Source organism: Ochotona curzoniae, unplaced genomic scaffold (assembly GCF_017591425.1).
Source record: "Ochotona curzoniae isolate NIBS_2020 unplaced genomic scaffold, NIBS_Ocur_1.0 contig_883, whole genome shotgun sequence".
Classification (NCBI taxonomy): Eukaryota; Metazoa; Chordata; class Mammalia; order Lagomorpha; family Ochotonidae; genus Ochotona; species Ochotona curzoniae.
The window spans coordinates 35,941,356-35,965,199 of NW_024466599.1; the positions used below are offsets into that span (position 1 = coordinate 35,941,356).

Here is a 23,844-nt window from a genome sequence, read left to right on the forward strand (position 1 = left end):
GTTGGAGGGGTGGCCCTTCAGTGCAGCAGCTGGGACATCACTTGGGATGCCACCATTCCAGACTGGAGTGCCTGGTTTAAGTCTTGGCTCCTCCCCCTCTGTCCCAGTTTCCTGCCAATGTGCATTACAGGAGAGAGCAACTGGAGTCCTTGGGTCTCTGTCACCTGTCGGGGAGACCCAGACTAAGTTGTGGGCTCCTGCCTGCAGCCTGGCCCAGCCCTGGTTGTTGCAGGATTTGGGGGAAATGAATCAGCAGGTAGACACGTTTCCCTCTCTCTCTCTTTCAAGTAAGGTGAAAATAAATACATTATAAACAAACACAAAAAAGATTACACCTGCCTTGCACCATATAAAAGCAACTGAAAATAGATGAAAAGTATAATAGTTGCAAACCATAAAATTTTGAGAAGGTGTCAGCACAAATTTATATGACTTTAGATTAATCAAAAAATCCTTAGATGTGACATGAAAAGAAACAGTAAGCATGCAATAAGATGCTAAGTACCATTAGTCATCAAGGAAATGCAAATGAAAAAAAGGAGATAAAACTTCGTGTGCTCCAACAGAGCTATATTAAGAAGACAACAGCAATGTTTGTTGACAATATGGAAACACTAGAACCCTCATTCCCTGCCAGTGGGTATACAAACTGGATTAGCCACTTTGGAAAGCGATCTGGCAGTCTCTGAAAGGATTAAACTGAGTTGCCATCTTATCAACAGTCCCTCCCAGGTGTATACCCAGGATAGCTGAACATATGTCCATGTAATAACTTACAACTAAGTGTTCATATCGGCATTATTCATGATGGTGAAAATGTGGGAACAGTTCACATGTCCAACCACAAACTGGGAGTACACAAGGGGTGGTGTGCTCATACTGGGGAGTATTATTTGGCAACAAAAAGAAATATCTATCTGTGCTACAACAGTGATGAACTGCTCTTCCAGGTCAGACACAGGCCATTCAAAAAGGACCACTTATTGTAAGTAACTTACGTAACATACACATGAAATATTCAAAATATACAAATCTGTAGAGATGGGAAGTAGATGTGTGATTCTCTACAGCTGGAGAGGGGATGGCTGTGTAACGGAGGGCCTCGAGAGGCGATGACTAGCTGTGTAGGATTTCTTGTGGGGGCTGGGTAATGAAAACATTTGTCTTAGGGGCTGGCGCTATGGGACAGGTTAAGCCTCAGCCTGTGACACCAACATCCCATATCAGCAGTGGTTTGAGTCCCTGTTGCTTCACTTCTGATCCAGCTCCCTGCTAATGCTCTTGGAAAAGTAATGGAATATGGTCCAAGTACTTGGACTCCTGCTGTCCACGTGAGAAACCCAGATCAAGAAGCTCCTGGCTCTGTCTTCAGCCTGACCCAGCCCGACCATTGCAGCCGTTGTGTGAGCAAATCAGCACAGTGAAGATCTCTCTCTTTCATGCATGCTGTTTTGGGTATTTCTTTATAAAAATAGAAAATGAATTAGAAATGATAATCTGATAATCATAGTTGTACCACTATGAAGATATTGGAGAGGGCTGAGCGAGGACAGCATCACCAAATAGCAGGCCACTTTCAGAGGGACTGAGGTGTCCTGTTCATAGGAAGCTCATCTTATATTTCTATTTTTAACTATTTATTTATTTGAAAAGCAGATTTACAGAGATAGGAGAGACAGAGAAAGAACTTTCATCCACTGTTTCATTCCCTAAATGGCCAGGAGCTTCTGGGTATATCCCACCTGGATGGCTGAAAGGGCCAAGGCTTCGGATCATCCTTGCTCCTTTCCCAGACCATAAGCAGAGAGCTGGATGGGAATTACAGTAGTCTACATCCCAAGCGGGCACTGGTGGGAGAATTAGCACCACCCAGGCTCCTCTTCTCCCATTTTCTTCCTCAACTGTGCACTCCAACCCTGCCATGTCCCTCCTGTCCCTTGCAACTTGCCCCCTTCTGTCTGGAGCATCTTACTCCCCAGCACCCTTCAGGCAAACATTCACAGGCAGCAACAATTGTCTCTTTCCCTGCCCCTGTGCTTAAGCCCAGGAAATCTATCAAGTTATTTTTTAAAGTCAGAGTTACAGAAAGAGGGAGAGAGGGAAGGGAAGAAAGAGGGAAAGAAGAAGAAGAGAGCAAGTGAGCGAGCTGGTTTCCTCCATAGCACTGGGGAAGGCAAGAGCCAGCAACTTTTTCCAGGTTTCCCAGGAACCCGAAATTAGCAAAGGTAAATGTCACCTTAAGAAAGACAGCACTAATGAAGCTTTGGAAAGAGAGAATATAGTTTAATGAATCTACATACCAATTACCTGCAGCTGTAACAATGATCAGTTTTTGCCTATTTTCACCAAAGAGAAATTCGTGCCCCTCCCCCCATTTGGGGTTGTTTTAATTACAAACACAGGGTCTTCAGCCTGAGGCGGGCTCACAGCACATCCTGAGTGCAGGGAGAGAGGGAGTGGAAGAGGTCGCCAGAGTGCCAGCAGCCAGCATAAGCAACCAGTGGGTGCAATGGAACACTGGGCGGGTTGGAGGAAGCACAGGGGCTGCACGCGGGCCTGGGAGCCGATTGGCTAGAGCGCAGTGTCGGATCCAGGATCTTGTGGCGCTGCTGCTTCGCGGGAGTAGAACTCATCGATCACCGCCTGCGGAATGCGCTTCAGCATCTCCTTGGGAAAGATGCGCAGCAGCTTCCAGCCCAGGTCCAGCGACTCGAACACTGAGCGGTTCTCATAGGGGCCTGGGGACAGGGTAGGAGCAGGAGCCACGTGTGAGGACAGAGGAGGGGAAGCCATCACTGCCTCCACTCCCACCTGTGTGACCTCACCCTGGTTGATGAAGTTCTTCTCGAACTTCTGCAGGAACTCCAGGTAGAGCAAGTCCTCAGAGGTAAGTGCCTCCTCGCCCACCACGGCCTTCATGGCCTGCACATCCTTGCCAATGGCGTAGCAGGCATACTGAGGGGAGGGTTCAGAGGTGTGATCTGAGTGCCATGGGGCCAGAGGAGAAAGGGGGGTCCCGGTTGTATGAGGCAGAGAGGCCTAGGAGGCAGGAATTGTGCCTGGAGAACTGGCACTGTCAGTACAGGGCTCAGCTCTTTGCAACTTCTGACCTGGAGTGTCCCACAGCTTCCCTGAGCACTGTCTTTACCAGCTGATTGGAGACATCTCCGTGGTCCTTCCTTGTCATGCCCTCTCCGATGGCGGACTTCATCAGCCGCGACAGGGAAGGGAGCACATTGATGGGAGGATAGATCTGGGGGAGCACGAAGCACTAGTGTGCAGGCTTCTCTCTGGGCATGTCCACTCTACCACCTCCCGTTCCCCAAGGCTCCCCAAGCCCTTGTTCACTACAGTCCTACAGGGAGGGTGGTGGCCACACCCTGCGCACCTCTGTCTCCCACCAATGCTAGGGCTTGGGGTGCAGGCTGCTGCACAGTAGCCCTAGGCAGGATGGTTGGGGAAGCGGCATTAATTACTGAACAGCTCACTAGTTCATAACTTTGGCTTATTTGGCACAAACCAGGTTGCAGCTTAATGAATAGTTAATAGCTGGACAGAATGTACCTGCTGAACAAGAAGGAAAAGCACTCAGGGGTAGCCTCTGTGGGGCATGCGCATGTTCCAACCCCTTAGCACATTATTTACAAGCTGTTTGGGCCACCTACTGTTATCTGCTCACTAGTCACTGGCCAGGGGAGAGGCAGTATTGTGGTACGGGCCACTATTGGCCAGCCCATGCACCTGTGCCATTAGCATCACTGCTGTCATGCTGTAGGAGAGGGACCCTGGGGTCAGGGAGAGACAAACTCAAGCTTGTCCCCTCCTGGGAGCTACTTAGGCCTTCCTGGCAGTTAGCTCCAACTTAGGGTTCACCTCTCTGACTCATGCAGTGGGACACAGTTCTGCAATGTCCTTGGGGGCTGGGAGTAGGGGGTGGGTGGGGAGGGAGCAGTACCTGTCGGTTATGAAGCTGTCTGTCCACATAGATCTGCCCCTCAGTGATGAAGCCAGTCAGGTCCGGGATAGGGTGGGTGATATCTACAAGACAACAAGGCTGGCCTTAGGCCTCTAGCCCCTGGGGTGGGGAGCGGGCTGGGGCTCTATTTCTCCCATCCTCCTGCCCAGTCCCACCCCAGGTATTCTAGAGCAGGGGGAGGAAAGGGCAACGTCTGGCCTGCTAGGAGACTACCATCATTGGGCATGGTGAGGATGGGGACCTGCGTGATGGAGCCACCCCGGCCCTCCACGCGGCCTGCCCGCTCATAGATGGTGGCCAGGTCTGTGTACATGTACCCCGGGAAGCCACGTCGCCCAGGCACCTCCTCTCTGGCAGCTGAGACCTGCAACATCCGTGTGCATTGAGGTTAGAAAGGGGGACCCGAGGCTGGTCCCTGAGGCGGGGGTCATTCAGTGATTTTGTGAGGAGTGAAGGCTCAGAAAGAGTTCAGGCTAAGGAGACCCTCGTGATTGCTAGAACCTGGGGCAGGCCTGCAGTGGTGAGGAACGCCCCCCTCTTTGCAGGCTGAGCCCCTGGAGAAGCAGGGCTGGACCTGACACACCTCCCTTAGCCAGCTCACCTCTCGCAGGGCCTCTGCATAGGAGCTCATGTCGGTTAGGATGACCAGCACGTGCTTCTCACACTGGTAGGCCAGGAATTCCGCAGTGGTCAGAGCCAGACGCGGGGTGATGATGCGCTCAATCCTGGAGGCAGGGCATGGTTGGCTGGCATTTAGAGAGCCTGTCCCAGACTCAGGTCCATGCTGCTGCCTCAGGGCTGAGCTGAAGATAAACTGGAGAACTTGCTTGTGCACAGCAGCAGAGAAGTAATCAAGATGAGTCCCTGTCCCCAGCCCCCAGGTCAAGACCAAGGCTGCTGGAGCAGGCCCTCTACAGCACAGCCAGATAACCCAGGGCTGCTGCCCAAGGCAGAAAGCGGGTTAGCTGGGAGAGGGCCAGGGCTTGGGTCTTCAGGGTTGTCTGGGTGCTCCCAGCCCTTCTCACTGCTCCTAAGCCTGCCAGGTGCCTGCCTTGATACTTCCCAACCTTCCTGCCTTCTTCAATTCTTTTCCCATGGCTTCCAGCACTCTGGGTCCCAGGCTCTGAGGTTGTGCACCTTTCCCTAGCAATGTTACCATGGTCCCTGGAATCCTGGAGTGGGTGGGGGAGGGGGCAGGTGGTTGAAGTATCCTGAATATTCAGTTAATCAGAATTTTACCCCAGTTCTTAAACCTTTAAAGTTGCAGCTTTTCTAAATAAATAGGGTCTTAAACAGAAACTGTGGGAATGATATGGAAATGAGGAACCCCAAATCAGGAGGGTGGTAAGCGCAGGTTGTGGGAATAGGAGAGGGGCTACAGGTAGCAGGCAGGTAGGTCATGACCTTGACTGTGCTCTTTCCTGGGCTAGCCTAGTCCTTCCCAGCCCTCGGTGTCCCAGCTCTGTTCATTCTGAGATGCCTTTGGGCCCTGGTACTCTGGGTCCTGGGAGGAGACTGGGTGTGCCACCCGAGACCAGCCTGGGTAGCAGGGGAGGGCTCACGTTGGGTCATTGGCCAAGTTCAGGAAGAGGCAGACATTCCCCATGGTTCCATTCTGCTCAAAGTCCGACTTGAAGAACCTGGCTGTTTCCATGTTCACCTGGACACAGAGCAGGGAAAGCTGCAGGGCCTGGGACCCAAGGCCACCCCTTCTAGCTAGCTGCCCTCTGACCAGTCACCAGGCACTGGGATGACCCCAGGGGCTTCATCAGATCTCCCAGGGAGGGCTGGGCTTCCTCAAGTCAGCAGTCCTGCTCAGCTCTTCTCCTCCTCCTCATGGGCCCCCTAGTAACCCCACTTCCTGAAGCCTTTTTGTTACCCCACGCTCTCTGGCTGTTGTGACTTTGGTGGTACCCTGAAGGACACACTGTCCTGAACACTGAGTTTCCCCTCACCTCCGCAGTCCAGTTCTCGCCTCTCCCACCAGACAAGCCTGAACAAGCTTCCTAAGAAAGCTTGCATCTCCCCCCATCAGATCAGGCTATGTCATGGGCCAAGGGAATTGGGGCTGCCTGCTCATAACTTCCAGAACTGTCCGACTGGTTCCTTCCCTCCTTACCCCCATGGCTGCAAAGACTATGGCGAAGTTGTCATCGTGGTAATCCAGCACAGCCTTAGATTTCCTCACCAGCCCAGCCTGGCGGCAGATCTGGGCAGCAATCTGGGTTGGGAAGGGGAGATCAGAACAGGAGCCTCATGCTAGCCCATGTGTATCGCTGAGGGGGACAGGTGGAGCCATGGGTATCCCTCCTCCTCCTAGGGGAGCCCAGCTCAGAGAGGCTGGTCCTGCAATCTGCCTGGTTGGAATTGTGGTACCCAGTTCTGTGGCCCCCAAAGGGCTCAGGGCACCTGTCAAGAGGGGATGAACAGTGTGAGTGTGAGTGGTATTACTTAGGATGATCAGGCCTTCAGAATCTGCTCACTCCCCACCCCCAGCCACCTGGGGGTCATCTGGCTGTAGGCTCCCTGGCACCAAACCAGGATGTGTGTGTATAGGGGAAGAATGGTATACCTCTCTTCTGAACACTCAGGCCATTTGTAGGGTGGAGGCAGCCTTCTGCAGGCTGGGCCACTGCCAGCCAGGCAGGTGGTGAGCCCCTACTGGGCTAGCCCCTGCCTGCCTAGCACAGGGGCCCTCCTCGTTGGCCTAGCAAAAGTTGCCCATGGTGTGTCCCCATCCCTCACCTCGTTGTGGGGGAGCCCAGCGGCTGAGAAGATGGGGATCTTCTGGCCCCGGGCAATGCTGTTCATGACGTCAATGGGCGAGATGCCTGTCTGGATCATCTCCTCGGGGTAGATGCGGTCATGGGGGTTGATGGGCTGGCCTGAGGACAGAGGGTGCAGGTGTGGGCATGAAGCCAGCCATGCCCAGGGGTTCAAGCTCATCCTGGCCTTCTGCTTCTCTGGCCCAGGTTCAGGTTAGCACATCTTTCTGCAATGAAGGCCATGTGCTCTGAGTGCCCAGCTACCAGGGGGAGCCCTAGCCACGTGTGGCCACTGAGCACAGATCATGCAATTTCCTTCTGGCCTGCATTAAACTGCACTTAAACAGCCCCAGGCATATGCTACCTTGGACAGCGCTGCCCTGGTGGAAGCTACAAGATGGTGAAAAGTCAGGCAAGGGCACTCTTTCACCAGGGCAGAACCCTGGGCAGGGCAGACATAGGTGTCTGTGTGGAGTCTGGAAGATATAATGGTGGCTCTGAGACCCCTTTCCTTGAGCCCGTGAATGTCTTTGGTAGACTGACAGGCCAGGGTGGAAGACTCTAGGTGCCTTATCCCCAACAGGGGCCACAGCCAGGAAAGCTACAGCTGTATTTGCTGCAAGTGACCCCAGCTTATCCTGCAGGGCCCAGGCAGGGCGTTCTTGGAGGCAGGAGAGGGGTGGCCTCAGAACACAAACACTCTGGCATTGACGGGTCCCGTGTCCTGTGTGGATGACAGCATTCAAATTCAGTGCCAGGTTATAGGACAGAGGCGCCACCGATGCTGTCCGTTACACCTGATCTGCCATGAGTCTTGTGACCATGTGGGAACCCCTGGATGCCAGGGCAGCCCAGTAGGGATAGGCATAGTGGTTGGAGGTTGGCTCCTGAGTCAGTCGGAGCCTCTAGTCACTCACCATTGATATCCAGGAAGTCCTCTGCCATGACCACTGGCCCCCTGTCAATGGGTTTGCCAGAGCCATTGAAGATCCGACCTGGGGTGGAGCAGAAGTCTCAGGGGATGATGAGGCCAGTCCCATGTCCCTTGATGCTGTCCTCCCTCTCCTGTTATTCCTTTGGCCTCTTCTCCCACCACGCCCCCTCCCCCCAAGCTCTCCTACAAAGCTGGCTACCAGGATTGTCTGTTCTGAGTCTTCCTTTCCCCTCCCCCAGAGCCTTGACAGGCTAATGACACTAATGGGGGACAGGGCCAGGCCAGGTTCATCCAGGTCGTGAAAGAGAGGTGGAGGTGCCCAGGGCCTAAGCAGTGTTCTGTCTGAGCCCCATCCTGCAGCCTCCTGTGCCTCTGATCCACTGAACCTGCTATCTCAGTCACTGAGCCTTTGCTCTAAGTTAGGGCTGGAGCAAGGGTCCAGGATCATAGAGAGGGGCCACTCTCCTGACCTCAGACAGCTCACTGGGGACTCAGGGAGACTGGCAATGCCAAGAGAGTATGCTAAAGGCCTGAATGGAGAAACCAGCTGCAGGGCAGCACAAGGGGTGCCCTGACTCTAGCCCTGCTGCCCGGCCTCACCCAGCATGTCCTCCGACACTGGCATGCGCAGGATGTCCCCTGTAAATTCACAGGTGGTCTTCTGGGCATCAATCCCAGAAGTGCCTTCAAACACCTGTGTGGACAAGGAGCGGTTACTCCAGTAAGAAGAGGTCGGGGCCTTTGTTGCAGGCATTTCTTGTATTCAGCTCTGAGTAGGGTGCTCTTGGGGAAGCAGGATACTTCCTGTCCTCAGAGCCAGTGGGTAGGACTTCGTGGGTACCTCCATTTCCTCTCCCAGCCAACAGCTCCTTGATGCCACTGACCTGAACAATGGCCTTGGTCCCAGCCACTTCAAGCACTTGCCCGCTCCTCTGAGTCCCATCCGGAAGGGTGAAGTTGACGATCTCGGCATACTGGGCAAACTAGTGAGAGGGGAGAGTAGCCCAAAATGCCACTGAAGCTGGAGGCAAGTCCCTGCCACGTCCCTCATCCCTCCTTGATTTGTCTCAAACTGCTATCTGCCCTTCTGTGCCCAGGTACTCCTGCGAAAAGAACCCAACGGGTTGGGAAGTAGAAATTTGAATTCTGTCTGGCAAGCAGTCTATGTGGGGGTTTAGGAGCACCAACCCTAGAGTTGGAAGACCATGAGAGAAATGAAACCCTGAGCCTTAGCAGCTGTGTGACCTTGTAAATGTTACTTAATGGTCTAAGTAACTCCAGAAGTACTTAATTCATTAGCTGAGCCTCAGTTTCCTCATATTTAAAATGGGAATAATAATAATAGTAATAATAATATATCTATGTCACAGAGCTCCTGTGGCCATATTTGTAAATCCACTAGCATGCTGCCTGACAGTAGTTGTGATGGCTCTTCTGGTCACCTGGGAGGCTAGACAGTGCCTGTCTCTGTGGATTCTGGTGAACACAATGGCCAAGTGCTTTCCTGTGCTCCAGCTCCAAGAGAAAGGCTCTGTGTCCCCATGTGCTCCCCCACCCCACCCGGGACCTGTGACAGTCTTTTCCTGAACATGAGGCTGGGACTTGTCCATGTGTAGTGCTTCCAGGGTTTAGGAACAAAAAGAGAAACCAGGTGAATATCCAAAATATGTAAAGAACTTTTGCAACTCAACAAGTAGAAGTATCTGACGAAAGGATCTGAGTAGACATTTCTCCAAAGAAGACACACACGCAGGGCCAATCAGCACATCATCAGCTCTCAGGGAAATGCACATCAAAGTCACAAGGAGACACCACTTCACACCCACAGGGATGGCATAGCCAAGAAGCCAGGGGCCAGCACCATGGTGCAGCGGGTTAAGCCACCACTGATTGAGCTGGCATCCCGTATCTGCATACCAGGTCAAGTCCTGGCTGTTCTACTTCTCACTGAACTAAACTGGTGACAGGGAACATTTGGGGAAACCTCACGCAGTGGGGAAAGTAAACATTTTGTGTATAGAACTAAATGATCAGCATGAGAAAACACAGTAATGAAAACCATAGAATGATATACACGTGATGCATTGAAAGCTGTAAGTGCTTATATTAGGAAATTTCAGGGTCAAGAAGCGTAACAGTATACATACTGAGAAGTCAGGAACAGTCACATTAAAACCTCAAATGGAAGAAATGAGAGAAGAAGCTATTAAAACAGAAAACAAGTATATATAATAAAACAGATCACCAAAGATATGTCAGTGATATACAAATAAGGAACATTAAGGAAAAAAGGCACAAATATTGTTGTGATTAAAGTCACAAGTAGACATGCTGAAGATAATAAGATGAATTGTGCACAACTTAATGCAGCACATTGATAAATAAAGTGAGCAAAGTCCTGGAAAAAAGACAATTTCAACAAAAATAATTAAAAATGAAATAGGAAGACAGCAGAATCCCATAACCTATACACTTGATCTTAGCCAGAAGGCTGGGAAGCAATAATCCCATAATCATTGAGATATTGAACAAATAGTTTACAGATTTCTCACGAAGAAAACACCAGTTCCTGCCAGTTTGGGCTGTGAAATTTAACAGATCAAGGAAAAAATCATTTGAAGCTTACTTAAGATTTCCAAAAGCCTAGAAGAAAAAAATTACCTTACTATGAGGACAGCATAACCTTGGCATCAAAAGAAAGTAATTATGGGACAATTGTATGTGATCTGACTCCTGAGCATGGATGCAAAAATTCTAAACAAAATAGTAGCTAACCAAATCCAGTTTGCATAAAACAGATCATGCTATAAGCCAGAATAATTTAAAAAAAAAAAGAAAAAAGCAAAACCACCACACACACAAATAGAAAATTAAAAAGACCATGCTGGGATTATTCTAGGAGTGTGAAGTTAGTCTAATATTAGGAAATCTACTGTAATTCATCTTTTCAGTGGATTAAAATAGAAATCAAGCTATAATCACTTAAAAACATTTTTAAGATTTTTATTTTATTTTTATTGCAAACTCAGATATACAGAGGGGAGGAGAGAGAAGAAGAACTTGTCCAATGATTCACTCCCACTACAGACTGTGCCGGGCCCTTAAAAACTTAAAAAAATAATAATCTTAATAACAACAAAGAATAAAAATATTCTTTAAAAATAAGGAATAAAAGAGACATTTCTTAACTCTAAAAAGAGTACCCTGAAACATAACATCAGGGGCCTGGCGCAGTAGCCTAGTGGCTAAAGTCCTCGCCTTGAACGCACTGGGATCTCATATGGGTGCCAGTTCTGATTCCAGCAGCCCCACTTCCCATGCAGCTCCCTGCTTGTGGCCTGGGAAAGCAGTCGAGGATGGCCCAAAGCCTTGGGACCCTGTACCCACATGGAAGACCCGGAAGAAGCTCATGGCTCTTAGTTTCGGATTGGCTCAGCTCCAGCCGTTGCGGCCACCTGGGGAGTGAATTAGTGGACAGAAGATCTTCCTTTCTTTCTCTCCTCGTCTCTGTATATCTGACTTTGTAAAAAAAAAAAATATATATATATATATATGGCATATTAATGGCATGGTATCAAGCATTCCTTGAAGAAATGGGAGCAAAACAACAACACTCTTTTTCTATTTGGCATGGCACTGAAGGTACTGGCCAAAACAATAGGAACAGAAAATGTAAAGAATAAATATTGGGAGGAAACAAAATTATCTGAAGGAAAGCTTTTTATATCATTGATTTCAATAAATAGCAATTATCTCATAGATGCAGACATTCTAAATAAGCAATGTGCTAAATAAACAAGTGTGGCCAAGTGGGGTATGCCACAAAAATGCAAGGCTCCATCAATTAACATCAGGGAATTCGCCATCACTTGACAGTGTAATGCAGAGTAGCAGGGAGTTTGTCCACATAAATGAGAAACTTTCTCTCATCTGGTACAGATGCGAGAATCCACAAACCTCAGATTTCATGAGATTACAGAATAAATGTGGCATAATAATGCATGCGGAGGGGAGAAGGACGAATGAACAAATGTCAGTAATATAATTGGGTATCTATTCAGGAGATAATCACACGTCATGAACGAAAACCGCAATCAAGGTGTAAACAAACCTAAAGCCAAAGCGATTTTCTTAAAGTTCTGGACAAGCTGTCTTCCTGAATAGTCCATTAGCTGTCAGTCTGGTGAGACATGTCTTAACGCAGGATAAGGCATTCAGAACAAAATAGAGAATTGGTTGTTCCTATAATCATGGTGAAATGCGTGTGTGACAAAAGCATTCAACAAAGAGGCAGAAGACAGCCTGTGGCTGGTCAACAAAGAGCTTTGGCATGCGGAGCCACAGCAGAGTTCACGGGAGGAAGTGCCATTTAGACAGTGACAGCATGGAGACCCAGCGTCCCTGAACAGCAGGGGAATGCAGATAAAAGCAGCACCACACAGGTTGTCTGCCTAACAAGCCAAACCCCAGGGAAGGGCAGTTAGAATGGGCAAGGACTCTGGTAAGTGAGTCCCACGCCTGCATGCGTGGTCAGGGGAAAAGCAAGTATCATAGCTCTTAAATTCCCAGGACCAGCACTTCCACCACCAGGAGCCTATCCTACCACGAAGGAGAGATCTACATTGCATGGAGGCATGCCCAGTGTCTACCCAGGATTGGCTAATGCATGAACCCCAGTGCCAGCATCCTGTAGCCCCTAGTGGCATTCTGGCTATGGGGCAAAATGGGCACCTGCTGATGGGAAGGGCATCCTTGGTATGAAAGGAATACCAAGCACCTCTGTCAGCCTCCGCAGTGCTCTGCCTGTGTGTGGGAGCAGGGGCTTCACACGGCCTGTGTGTGTGCATGTGTGTGCATCTGTGTGTTGGGAGGAAAGCAGGCAGGGCAGTTAACTTTGTGTCTTTTCTGCATGGTTAGAAGGAGCATGTATATAACATTGTCATGGAAATGTACATCCATTTGGGCACGTGCTTAATGATAGTTCACCCTCATTACTGTTGTTATACCATCTGCAGGCCACACACTAGCCACCTTAAGGGAGAGCAGGTGGCTGGCCTCTTCAACAAATGTGGTCAGGAGAGGGATCAGTGTTTTAGGGCACCCCTGTCTAGATTGAATTTGAGGCTGGGGAGTTGTAGTTCTGGCAGTCACTGAGGGAAGCTCCGGCCTGTAACTCTGAGTGTCCTGTGATGTCAGGAAGTTGATCCTATTGTACCCCAGGCTCTGCTGAATGGGGAAGGTGGCCTTGGGGTGGGAGGCTCCGCTGACGCCCAGGCGATCTGCGCCCTGGAGCACTAGAGGGCGCCCTCGAGCAAGGAGCTCAAGAGCCTGGGACTTGAGTCCACGCATGGCCTCGGTCTCGCCGAGTGCCGCCTCTGGGGAGCAGAGGAGGCGCTGCCCACGCAGGAGGGGAGGATTGTTCGCCTGAAAGGGCACCAAAGAAATTACACAATTGGTCATTGAAAAATCAGGCAGCCGGGTGATATAAACCAGGCAATGGGTGTTACATGGACGAGGGAGGGTGGAGAAGGAGTGCGGAAGAGGGCACGACGTTGTGTATCTCTGAAGGGCACAATCAGAGAATGGCATTTGAAACGACAGAAAATGCAGTCTGTGATGAGGAAGAGCTGTCTGGGCCGTGGCACCCAGCTAAGAGGGCAGCTTGGAGTCTTTGAGTCTTTTGAGTGTTAGGCTCTGGGTGTATTCGGAGGAGGGTGCTAAAGAGGTCCTTTAACCAGTTAGAGCAGTGGGCTGGGGGCGGGGCTTGAGGAGCTCCAGGGTGCAACAGCGCAAGGAGCCCTGATTCCCGGCTTGCACACGGGCACTGAGCAAGCCTACTCCCCCCGCTTTGCTCTTGGGTACTAAGAGGATTGCAGGGAGGGGGTGTGTGCGGGGGGAGAGGGTGGTGGTGATTTCAAGAGGCCCAACTCCAATTCTAGAGATTCAGCCCAGGGCACAGCCTCGTGCACTCGGAGGACTAGGGAGTGGGGACCTGCTGGCTGCCAAGCCTCTTCCCGCTGACCACACATGGGACGAGCAGAGGATGCAGGTGCTCGGACCAAGGCTCCAATGAGGACTGATAACAGCCTTGTGTGCAGTGGGGACCCTGGACCACCACCAGCAGCAACAGCATCAGCATTGCCTGGGAGCTTGATAGAAATGCAGCCTGATGTACCTTAACTTTGGAGCGGGGCTAGAGCATCCTATCCGCCAAGGACGGCTGACATCTGTTCCACATTGAGGGCTGCTGCTGCTGCTGCCGTGGGTCCTCCTGAGCAGTGCTGGGAGCAGGGGTGTGTGCACGTGTGCAAGCCTTCCAGAGAGCATGTGAAGGTGCTTTGGTGGTATCAGGGCTGGGATGTAGGTGTTTCCTGACCTTGGAGAGTCAGTCCTACATTCTGAGGTTCAGAGATACAGCCTTTTCTGTGCCACACACCCTGGGAGAATCCAGTGAGACTGTGGAAACGTTCAGCCAAGAAAAAATGTACAGGCACATGCATATATACCACCACATGTTTGCATATAATTTAAAGAACTGTGTTTCCTGGACTAAGAACCTTCCCATCACACAAGATTTTTCCAAAATGGTTTTTCTTTTTAGAGTGAAAGCCGAGGAACTGCTTGAGTGACTCAAAATGGGCAGAAGGTGGCGCTGTAGAGACCACATTGTGGCTTCTCGTCCTGCCCCAGAAGGGGGTGTGTGACAGTGGAAAGTCTTCCCCGGCTGCTCCTTCTGCCAGCCCAGGCTTCTCTGGCTGAGTCCACCACTCAGCTGTTTTGCTCTGCAGGGTTTCAGATGCAGCTGGTCATCACAGAACTGCAGACCTGAACCTGGCTCTGGATTTCTGGCTCAGCCTCCTGTTTCCATTGAGAGAATGGACAGCTGTGTTGGCCCTAGGCTTCCCTACAGGCTGAAGGGTGCTGCAGAGGCTGGTGGACACTGGAGAGGGCCAGCGATGGCACAGCTGTTTAATCAGGCTCTTTAACAGGTGCTGCTGTGTTCTGAACAGATCTAGAGCTGTTGTTGTCTGATTTAATCCTTGCAATGTTCCATGGATGAGAAAACAGGTGCTTTTCAAACTCCTGGGTGCATCAAACTTTTGAGCTGTGCCCCACCTCCTCCCACCCTCCCTCTCCTGCTGTCAGTCCCATCCCGGTAGCCTTTGCACACCTAGAACCACCCTGCTCACAGTGGGATGGAGCTGATTAAAGACTTAAGAAGTCAGAGTTGGCACACACACTTGTGGAGCCTCATGAGTGTCTGAATTTGTTAGTGTGCAGCCATGCACTACCCCATAATGCAGGCGGGTTCTGCACAGTGTCACTGGGAAGATCCCATTACTGTGGGAAGTTGTGGGGCACACAAACTGAGGCAGTTTGCCAACACCCCCCTTACCCTGCCTGACACAGTCTCACAGGACCATGCATGCTGCCTCTGAGCTGCCGATGCTGTCGCAAGGTGCATGGCTGGGGTTGGGTGGGGTTTGACAGGCCCACGTCTAGCTGTAGTGACTTTCAATCACTTGGCATGGGCAGGAGGAGAGCAGTGAGAATGAGGACCCTAACCCCTGGGCACCACCCCAACCCCATCACTCTGCTGTCAACCCTCAGCACACATCTAAGCCTTGCTTCCCATCAGGCACCAGACATTGAAGAGATAGCCCAAGCCTGCCCCTGAGCACCACCCCTTGCCCTATACAAGGACAGCCCCAGCCCAGGTGGGGCAAGTTTCCCTCGGGAGGGTGTCCACACTCGCATCCAGGTGGACTCTCCTTTGCTTTTCAATAAGTCCTGCTGTTCTGCTCTCCTGTCTGGCCAGGGGTCCCAGACTCACAATGTAATTGTCTCCATTTCACTCATTTATTCAGCCTTTTAAACAAACAAGTACCTCATACCCACTAAGCCTGGGTGGTTCTCTAAAGGTGTGGGAGCTCTAGGAGCCAAGGATTAACCAACCCAGCAGGGGGTTTCCATACTGCTGCAGAGGAGGTGGGGCTGGGGCCCAAGGGAGAGGAGAGGGAGGGAGGGGCAGTTCAGGTGAGCACTCTGCCCTGGGGATGGATCAGAAAGAGGGGCGAGGAAGGTAGTCCAAGTGGCCTGTCCTCAAAGGCAGTTCCCTGCTGACATGGTGTGGAAAGGCCAGTAGCAGGCATCCTAGAAAAGTCTGGAAAAGCAGGGTTGGAGTAGGGGTGAGAGTGGGGAAGCCCTAAGTGGATCTGAAGCAGAGGATGGGGTGGCCAGGTCTGGGTGCAGAAAGAGAAGAAGGTGTCAGGCTGAGGGCACAAAGGTCTTATCCATGGCAGCATAGCACCGGGATGGGAGAGAGCCAGCAGAAGCCAGCACTAGCAGAAAAGGCTCCGGGGTGGGAGGTCCCAAAAATGGCACCCAGCAGAGCAGAGTGGGCATCTGGGGGCTGGAACTGCTGGGTGGAGAGAGGATGGAGGATCTTCATGACTCAGCAACCCAGGACAGGAAATGCCATCAGTGTGTGCCCAACCCTCCCACACCAGACAGGGTCCTCACACAGACATCGTCATTGCACAGGCTTTGGGAACCATCAGGTCCCCCCAAAAACCCTAGCTGGGGTTCACCAGCTGCCTGCCTCACTTCCACTTTAAAAGAAGTGAGCTCTGCCCCCTGAAAGCTGCAGGTTCAGGGAATTAGGCAAAAGCATCCCATGGAAGGCAGGTATGCTGGAACCCAGTCCCTATCTGCCAGTCACCCAGCAAAGAAACTCAATGCCCGAGGCTGGGAGGGGTGTTTGCTGTTGGTTTGGGGGTCTTCAGGGCCCCCACTGAAAAAGCAGGAAGGGAATCCTTGGGTGACTAGGAGACAGTTCAGGAAAGAGAAGATGGGAATGGGGGCTGGCAATCAGAACAGCTCTTCAGGGAAGAGCAATTTAGAGGAAATCCTTTGAGGGGGAGGGGATCCTGGGATTAGCGCAGGAGTGGGGAGGGAGGGGAAAGGACCCCGGAGTCTTACCTTGACCTGGTCCAGCACTACCAGGGGCCCATTGACGCTGCACACGGTCCTGTAGGCTGGGGGAGAGGGGCGGTGGGTAAGTGAGGATTTGACACCCAGACATTCAGGTGGGCAGGCAGGTTTCTCTCTCTCTCTCTCTCTCTCACACACACACACACACACACACACACACACACACACACGTGCACAAGTGCCAGCACACACAGTGGCGGCATCTCTGCTTTCCCTTCCTCCATGTGACCCCCTCCTCCCCAGTCTGGGCCATCAGGGTCATTAGCTGTGACAGGGCCAGCCACCAATGCTGTAAGGGTCATGCCCCTGCCTGCAGGGCCCCCGCTGCCTCGGACACCTGCAGGAGGCTGGGGGAGGGCAGAGGCCTCCTGGGTCTTGGCCGGCCCTGCAGGGGTCTTTCTCATCTCTGGTGCCACTTTCCCCTGGGCCTCCACCCCCAACTCACCCAGTACCTCCTCTCCCACTCACAACATTTTTTTTTTTTTTTTTTTACAAAAGCTTCTGGGCCCCAGCTGCGGCCCCTCCCCAGGCCACATTTATCTTCACGCAGCCCATGCTGATGGTGAGAATGTGAGTTTGAGTGGGGGGGCGGGGATAGAGGGGTACAGAAAAATAAAACAAGGCCTTTGCTTTCATCACAGGTCCAAGGTCAGCAATGCCCTTGGACTCTCTGGCTCCCTGGGTGCTAAGGGGGTCCTGGGAAAAAGTAGGGAGAGAGAAGTCAGGTGTTTGCAGACCCGGGAAACTGCCAAAGGAGCCCAGTGCTCAGGGCAGGGTTGGGAGGGATGGCAGGGGACTGCCTCCTCGTCCTGCACTTGGGATCTGTTTGGGGCCAGCTGAGGCCCCAGGGTCCCACTGCCCTTCCCTACTCTCCTGTGTGCCACCGGTGACAGCTAGGAGAGAGGGACTTGACAAAGCAGAGTGGGTAGGTGGGTGGGATGCAGTGAGGCTGCTGGGTCACTCCCAGTCTGGGGGACCTCATCACGAACAGCAACCCGAGCTCTCTCAGTGAGCACTGGGTGTTAGGGGGACCAACTTGGCCGGTATGCCCCCCCGCCCAATGTGTCTGGCTGAGCCCACACTGGCTCCCAGCTGCCCAGTCTGCTTGTGCGTGAGCCGAAAGGGAACTAGAGGCCCAGCCAAATCCTGGTTTCTGTCTGCTTCAGTCCTGTTAGCTACTGGGACTTGGACAGGGCAGGGCAATTCCCATGCAAATCTTGGCAAGGATCCTGTTGGTGTGAGGGGCTGGAGGCCAGCAAGAGAAGGAACTCTAGCTGGGTCTCGCCTAGAACAGGGGAGAGCTCTCCTGCGTTCCAATCACCTGCAAATCCCTAGTCCTGGGTACCACCTCTCCTCCGCACCCCCTCCTGCCCCCGCCAAATCCATGGAAGCAGTGTCCTCCCTGCCCAGGACCCAGACCCTAGACATGACCCCTCTCCAACCTCCCCAGGGCTGGCCAAGCCAGCCCTGAGCTCTCCCACCTTAAACTCCCAGCCTCCTGCAGCTCCTGTCCCTTTCCCTGCTTTCCATTCTGGCCTTGGCCTCTCAGGCTCAAGGGGAGCTCTCCAGGTACCTCCAGAGAATGGGCTAGCAGCAGAGGTGGGAAGAAGCTTGCTGGTACAGGTAGCAGCATGGGGTGTGGTGCAGCTGGGTATGCCCAGGTCAGCCCCTGACAGCCGAGGTCACTGTCGCACCTGGCCTCTTGGCACAGCGCACGCGGCAGAAGGCACGAGGCAGATCAATATGGTTAGCTGGAAGGACTGAGGAAGCTGCTTGCTGGTTGCATCTGCTCATTCCTGTGTTTCCCACATCAGAATCAATACACAGCCCTCCACTGGCTCCCAAATGGGTCCTGTGGCCTAGCCCGTGGGGTGCTACCCCAGCTCCCACCCAAGCTGAGGGCATGGTAGGCACACAAAGACCTGCCCTGCCACCACCACCCCCATGTGGAGGGTGGGGACAGTGTCAGGGATGTCACCTCCCCAGCAAGAACAGAATCATTGAGTGCCATGCACACCCCTTCCTGTCCACACAGTGTTTTTTGTGGAATACTCTGGATTGGAGCCCTTATGTTGGGGGGTGGTGATGGAGATGAAGGGGACCAAGCACAGCCCCCCACAAGGGGCTGCTGCTTCTCTTGCTGGTAGGGATGGGGGCAGGTGCTGCCCCCAGCCTCAGGCCATCCACATGGGTGTGGAAGTCTCCCATTTCAGTGCATCTGGCTTGCCTCGTCCATAAGCCACCTCCCCAGTGGGGTGGGCTTCCTATGGTGGCCTCGGTGCCCAGCTCCAGGGGCTTTTCCTGTCCCCCAGCCTGGGCCCCTCCCTGTAACACCCACTTGGGTGGCTGTTTTTCTTCGGGACTGGATTACACATGTCCTTCAAGGTCTTGCCCTCCACGGATGACTATAGCTCGCCATGGTCCTCCCCCGCCCCTACCACACACACTTCCATCATTGAAGCCCCAGGGCACAGCAGGTGGATGCCCTATGGGGACTGGGGACTTGATCTCCCATGTCAGACTAGACCAAGCATTAGAGGGTGCAGGTCTGCCCTCAGTCAAAGGTGGTGGCAGACCAACACAGGTACCACTCCTCCCCTCTCTGACTTTGCCACACAGAGAGGCAAACTAAGGCCCAGGCAAGTTGGTTGATCTTCCAATTCAGGACAGGAACCCTGACACACAGGGCTGGTGGCCACTGGTCAACCCCAGGCTGCACCCCGTGACCCTGGAGGAGGGGGCACAGTGTTGCAGGCAGAGGGCTGGCCATGAGGATCCAAGGGGCACTGTGTCAATGAGCTTGCATACCCTCCCTCCAGCCCACCCCCTCTCCATTGTCCTTGCTGACACTTCGGGTTGCACTTTGGACTGCAGGCTGGTGGTGGCTTCCCTGCCCCCATCTCCCCACCGCCTGCCCTGTCAAAGGCCCAGCAGGACTCCCCGGAGGCCCACTAATTAGCGCTGGCCCAGCCACACCTGCAGCGTCCTGGGAGCGAGCTGAGGCAGGCGCCCATGCGTGAGGCCAGGGTAGGGGCAAGCCCAGGGCAGCAGGTCCTGTACCTCCTCCTGGATCCTGCTGCAGGGATTAGGGGAGGGAGGGCAGGAGGCTGAAGGCCGAGAGGTCTTAGAAATCCCTGGATGGGATTCTCCATGGGCCTCCCTCCTCTTTTAGTCAAGGAAACTGATTGGGGGTCTATGCACACATCTGTGGCTTGGCCCTTGAGTGAGCTGACCTAACTCTACCTCCAATGGAGCAGCCAATGTGTCCTTCCCGACCCTTGCTCCTGCTGTGTCCCCCAGCCTGGCCCAGCATCCTCCAAGTCACCCTCTCCCCAGCTGGGAGCCAAGGCCCTTGGGGAACACTCCCAGTTCCTTGGGGAGTGGAGGACCCTCCTTCCCCCAGGAGGATTTCTCAGGGTTCACCCTTCTCCCCTTCCTCCCCTCGGAATTCCAGGTGGGTGCTCTTAACAGACCCATTGCCTTGCCTCCCTCTTTTGCTGCAGTCCCCCTAAGGCCTCAGTGGGTTTGAGGGAGAGGGGGGAGCCCTCCCCTGGTGTCCGTCTCCCTAGGAGCTCCAACTCTCCCTCCTGCTCTTGGTGCTTAGAGTCCCAGGGTAGAGGCCTTGGTATGCAGGGGTGGGGGCAGCAGAGAGGGGACTGGAGGTCCAGCCTCCAGCCGGGCCACTGGGCTGTGTCCAGGGTTTGGCCTCTGGATGTACCCACTTGAGGAACCTGGAGCACTGGGTCAGCTGCTGGGTGTGCATACCTTGGGCAGGGTGGGGGCTGCTTCAGCCTGCTTAGCTGGAGCCCCATGACCCCTACACTCATTTTTAGGTTCCAGCCAGGGTGTTGATAGTAAATAATGGGCCAGCTAGGAAGGAACTAGCTGGACACTGTCCTAAGCCTGCCTGGAAGAGGAGGAGGTGACTGGGATGAGGGTGACCCTGCGGGGTCCCTGAAAGGGCACAGGAAGAAGGACAGGAGAACAGGACAGTCCAGGTCCCAGCCCAACTTGCTCAGTGCCCACTGCTGTTCATTCTCCAGTTGTGCACCCACAAGTGGGGATGGGTAGTCTTCACATCGTACTGAGCCAGAGGCAGTCTCCACCGAGTCCTGGGCCTGGATGTCCCCGGTGTTGTCTCCAGGGGGGATCTTGCCTCCCATCCTCCCACCAGCCCCTTGAGATAGCAGGTCCTGCAGAGACCTCTCCACCCACACACACCTTTCTCCTTCACTGGAATGTGTTCCACCCCTGCACCTGCTCAGGAAGGAGGCACCCCTTGTGCAATATCCCCCCAGTGCTTCCTCCCCCATGGCCCAGGCACCCTCTCAGCTCCCACCACCCCCTCTCTGGGACTGGTAAACTCCAGAGTGAGGCAGGAGGGGCCCTGAGCCAGAGCTGCCTCCTGCCCCTGGCACAGCCTGCCTGGAGCCTCTGGCTCTGCCTAGCCTAGGCCAGCCAGGCTGGTTTACTCCAGTGGGCAGAGCTCCTCAGAGTCACTCGGCCTTGGAGAATGACCTTGGACAAGGAGATGAAGGGATTCCCTTCAGTGCTCAGGAACATGCCAGGCTCTCTGCCCCAGACACCTGCACATGGTGCACCCCTGCGGGACAGGCATAGGCGCTGCCAGTGCAAGGGCGCAAGGGGTTGAAGCTTAACCAAGGCACACCCAGCACCTCAGGGCATGTGCATTCTCCAACTCAGCTTTCCTCTACCCTCAGTGCGCGCACACACACATAACACCAGCACACATGCACATATACAAGTGTGCATACTGTCACATGCATGCTCCCCGAGGCACAAGCCCCCATCGGCCATGCAATAGACACCCACCTCTAAGCTGCACTCCCCACCCGTGCCCTACACCTGCTGAAGTGACTCACACTGGGACACCTACTTCCTCATGCCAAGAATAGCCACCTTTTCTCTATATTGTCACAAGTCACCCCCAAGTCCACTTCATCATCTGCTTCCTCATGCTGAAGTGTACCTTACACACACACACACACACACGTATGTGTAGTCTATGTCTCCCAGGGGCAGCTGGGAGCTCTGGATGCCCAGCCACAGACAGGACAGTATGATGACAATTTCACCTTAGCCTTTTCCTCTGGGATAGCCTGGGCTGGGCCAGTGCTCTCTTCCCCAACTTAAAGAGGTCCCTTGTCCAGGCTACACCATTCCCACCCACCAATCAAGAGTCCTGGCTCCCCACTGGCTTTGGGCTCCCCTCTTATTGAAGACCAGAGTCTAGGGATTTAGCAACCCCTCCCCAAGTCGCAGCCACACGGTGGGGCATACTTACTGATGCGCGGGTGAGTGATGTAGTTTCGGGTGACAGCCTGCGCGTGCTCTCGGGCTGTGCCCAGGTCACAGGCACTGCCAGGGAGCCCTCCGGACCTACTGTCCACCTTTGTGGCCATGGTGTAGGGCTGCCTGGAAGCCAAGTGGCTGGGAGCTGGAATGAGCTGCCCAGCCTTCCCTGAGGCCACCCCGCCTCCTCCCCTCCCACTGGGCCCCCTGCTATCCTCCCCCTCCCCCTTGACTGTAAACACGGAAGCCTGAGTTCTGGCTGGGGAACCTTCCCCACACCCAGCCTTTGCTGTTCTGGGAGGTGAGCAGCCACCCAGAGACTGCTTCCTGTGGAGGGAGAAGGGCAGTGGGGGCAGAGTGGCTCTCCCTGCCACCTGCGTGCCTGGCTCTTCCTCCTTGCCCAACCCTCAGTAGGAATTCACTTCCTCCCCACTGGGATTCCAGGTAGATGCTCTTAACAGCCCGTGACCCTCAGCACGGCCTTCCCTGGTCTCCCCACACCCAATTCTTCCCAGTGTCACCTCCGCCTGCCTGTCCGGGGAACCCCTTTTCCCAAGTTCCTTCTCCTGCAGATTTCCCTCATCATCTTTTTGAACATAAATAGAAGCTCCTTTCTCTGTCAGCTTCAGTGCCACCTCTTCCAAGACGCCTACCTTGGATTCACCACATATCTGACCTCCTTGAGAACTCTCTTGTTGCCACCCCAAGGTTGTGAGCCCTCAAAGCTGAACTTGGGCTTTTTCATCACACCTGGGTCTCCACAAGCTTCTCTTTTTCACACAGGGTATGTGTGTGTGTGTGTGTGTGTGTGTGTGTGTGTGCATGTGCATGCGCGCCTACGCGCACGCACACAGCAGGTGAAAAGCTGCCTCCTTTGGCACCTGTGTGCCATATGGCTCCAGCTCATGTCCTGGCTCCCTGCTTGTGGTCTGGGAAAGCAATGTAGGATGTGGAAGATTTCTTTCTTCCTATCAAGTTTTCAAAATACACAAATAAATCTTTACAAGAAATAAATAAAAGATAAATTGATTTGAAAGGTGGTGGAGACAGAGACAGAGACAGGTCTTCTATGCACTGGTTCACTCCCCAAATGCCTGCACAGGTGGGGCTGGGCCACTCCAAAGCCAAGAGTAGGAGCTCCATCCAGGTTTGTCTACATGGGAGGTAGGAACCCAAGTGCTTGAGCCATCATTTGTTGCCCTCCAGAATGCAAATTAGCGGGAAACTGAATTGGGAGTAGCTCATACTGGAAGCAGGCACCCCAAGCTCTAGCTTACTATGCCACAGTGACCACACTGCTGCACAGTTGAACACTTCCTGGGAACAGGGCTGATCTCCCTGGCCTGATGTTAGGACCCTCTCTCACCTTATATTCACTCACTTTCAGGTCCCTGCAGTCCAGCTGGAGGGTGTTTCAGGCAGCAGGTAAGTCATGGCTGGGGATGCCTACCTCCCAGATTGTAGTGCCTGGTTTGAGTCCTGGCTGCTCCACTTCCAATGCAGCTTCCTACCAATGCACATCCTTGGGAGGGCAGCAGTCATGGCTCAAGGGCCCCGGCCTTCCCCAGGGCAGCCCTGGCATGAATTCCTGGCTCTAGCATTGATCTGACAGTTGTGGGTATGTAGGGAGTGAACCACTGGGTGGGGAAGATCTGTCTTGGTCTGTCTGTCTCCCTGCTTTCCAAGTAAAAAGAATATAGATAAAAACAACACTCACAGAAAGTACAGCTGGATTCTGTGCCTTGCACATCTAACTATGGCACAAGTTAAGCAGTACCCAGACACACCTGCAGACCGCTAGTGTTCTAGGCAGGACCTAGAGGAGAGCCCTGGGGGCCGTGGACCAGCCAGAGCACTGTGGG

At 53.3% G+C, this 23,844-nt stretch overlaps 1 protein-coding gene across 1 annotated transcript; it reads right to left on the reverse strand.

Annotated features, from left to right (window-relative positions):
- Window positions 1–2,567: 2,567 nt before the first annotated feature.
- ATP6V1B1 (ATPase H+ transporting V1 subunit B1) lies at window positions 2,568–22,117 on the reverse strand. Its single transcript, XM_040994028.1, has 14 exons — window positions 21,975–22,117; window positions 16,658–16,713; window positions 8,560–8,658; window positions 8,276–8,369; window positions 7,659–7,736; window positions 6,722–6,861; window positions 6,096–6,197; window positions 5,539–5,636; window positions 4,578–4,701; window positions 4,190–4,340; window positions 3,956–4,038; window positions 3,149–3,253; window positions 2,826–2,955; window positions 2,568–2,738 (listed from the first exon to the last, which is right to left on the reverse strand). Exons 1-14 carry the CDS (start codon window positions 22,090–22,092, stop codon window positions 2,572–2,574), a joined length of 1,545 nt encoding a protein of 514 aa, XP_040849962.1. The 5' UTR covers window positions 22,093–22,117; the 3' UTR covers window positions 2,568–2,571.
- Between the last annotated feature and the right edge of the window lie 1,727 nt (window positions 22,118–23,844).

Bases quoted from the DNA above. Each gene is read 5' to 3' on its own strand.
- ATP6V1B1 (XM_040994028.1), bottom strand. From the start codon at position 22,092: ATGGCCACAAAGGTGGACAGTAGGTCCGGAGGGCTCCCTGGCAGTGCC. The intron at 8,370-8,559 runs GTCAGTGGCATC...TTGTCCACACAG, and splicing joins GGACCAAGGCCATTGTTCAG to GTGTTTGAAGGCACTTCTGG. The intron at 7,737-8,275 runs GTGAGGCCGGGC...GCTCCACCCCAG, and splicing joins AGTGTCGGAGGACATGCTGG to GTCGGATCTTCAATGGCTCT.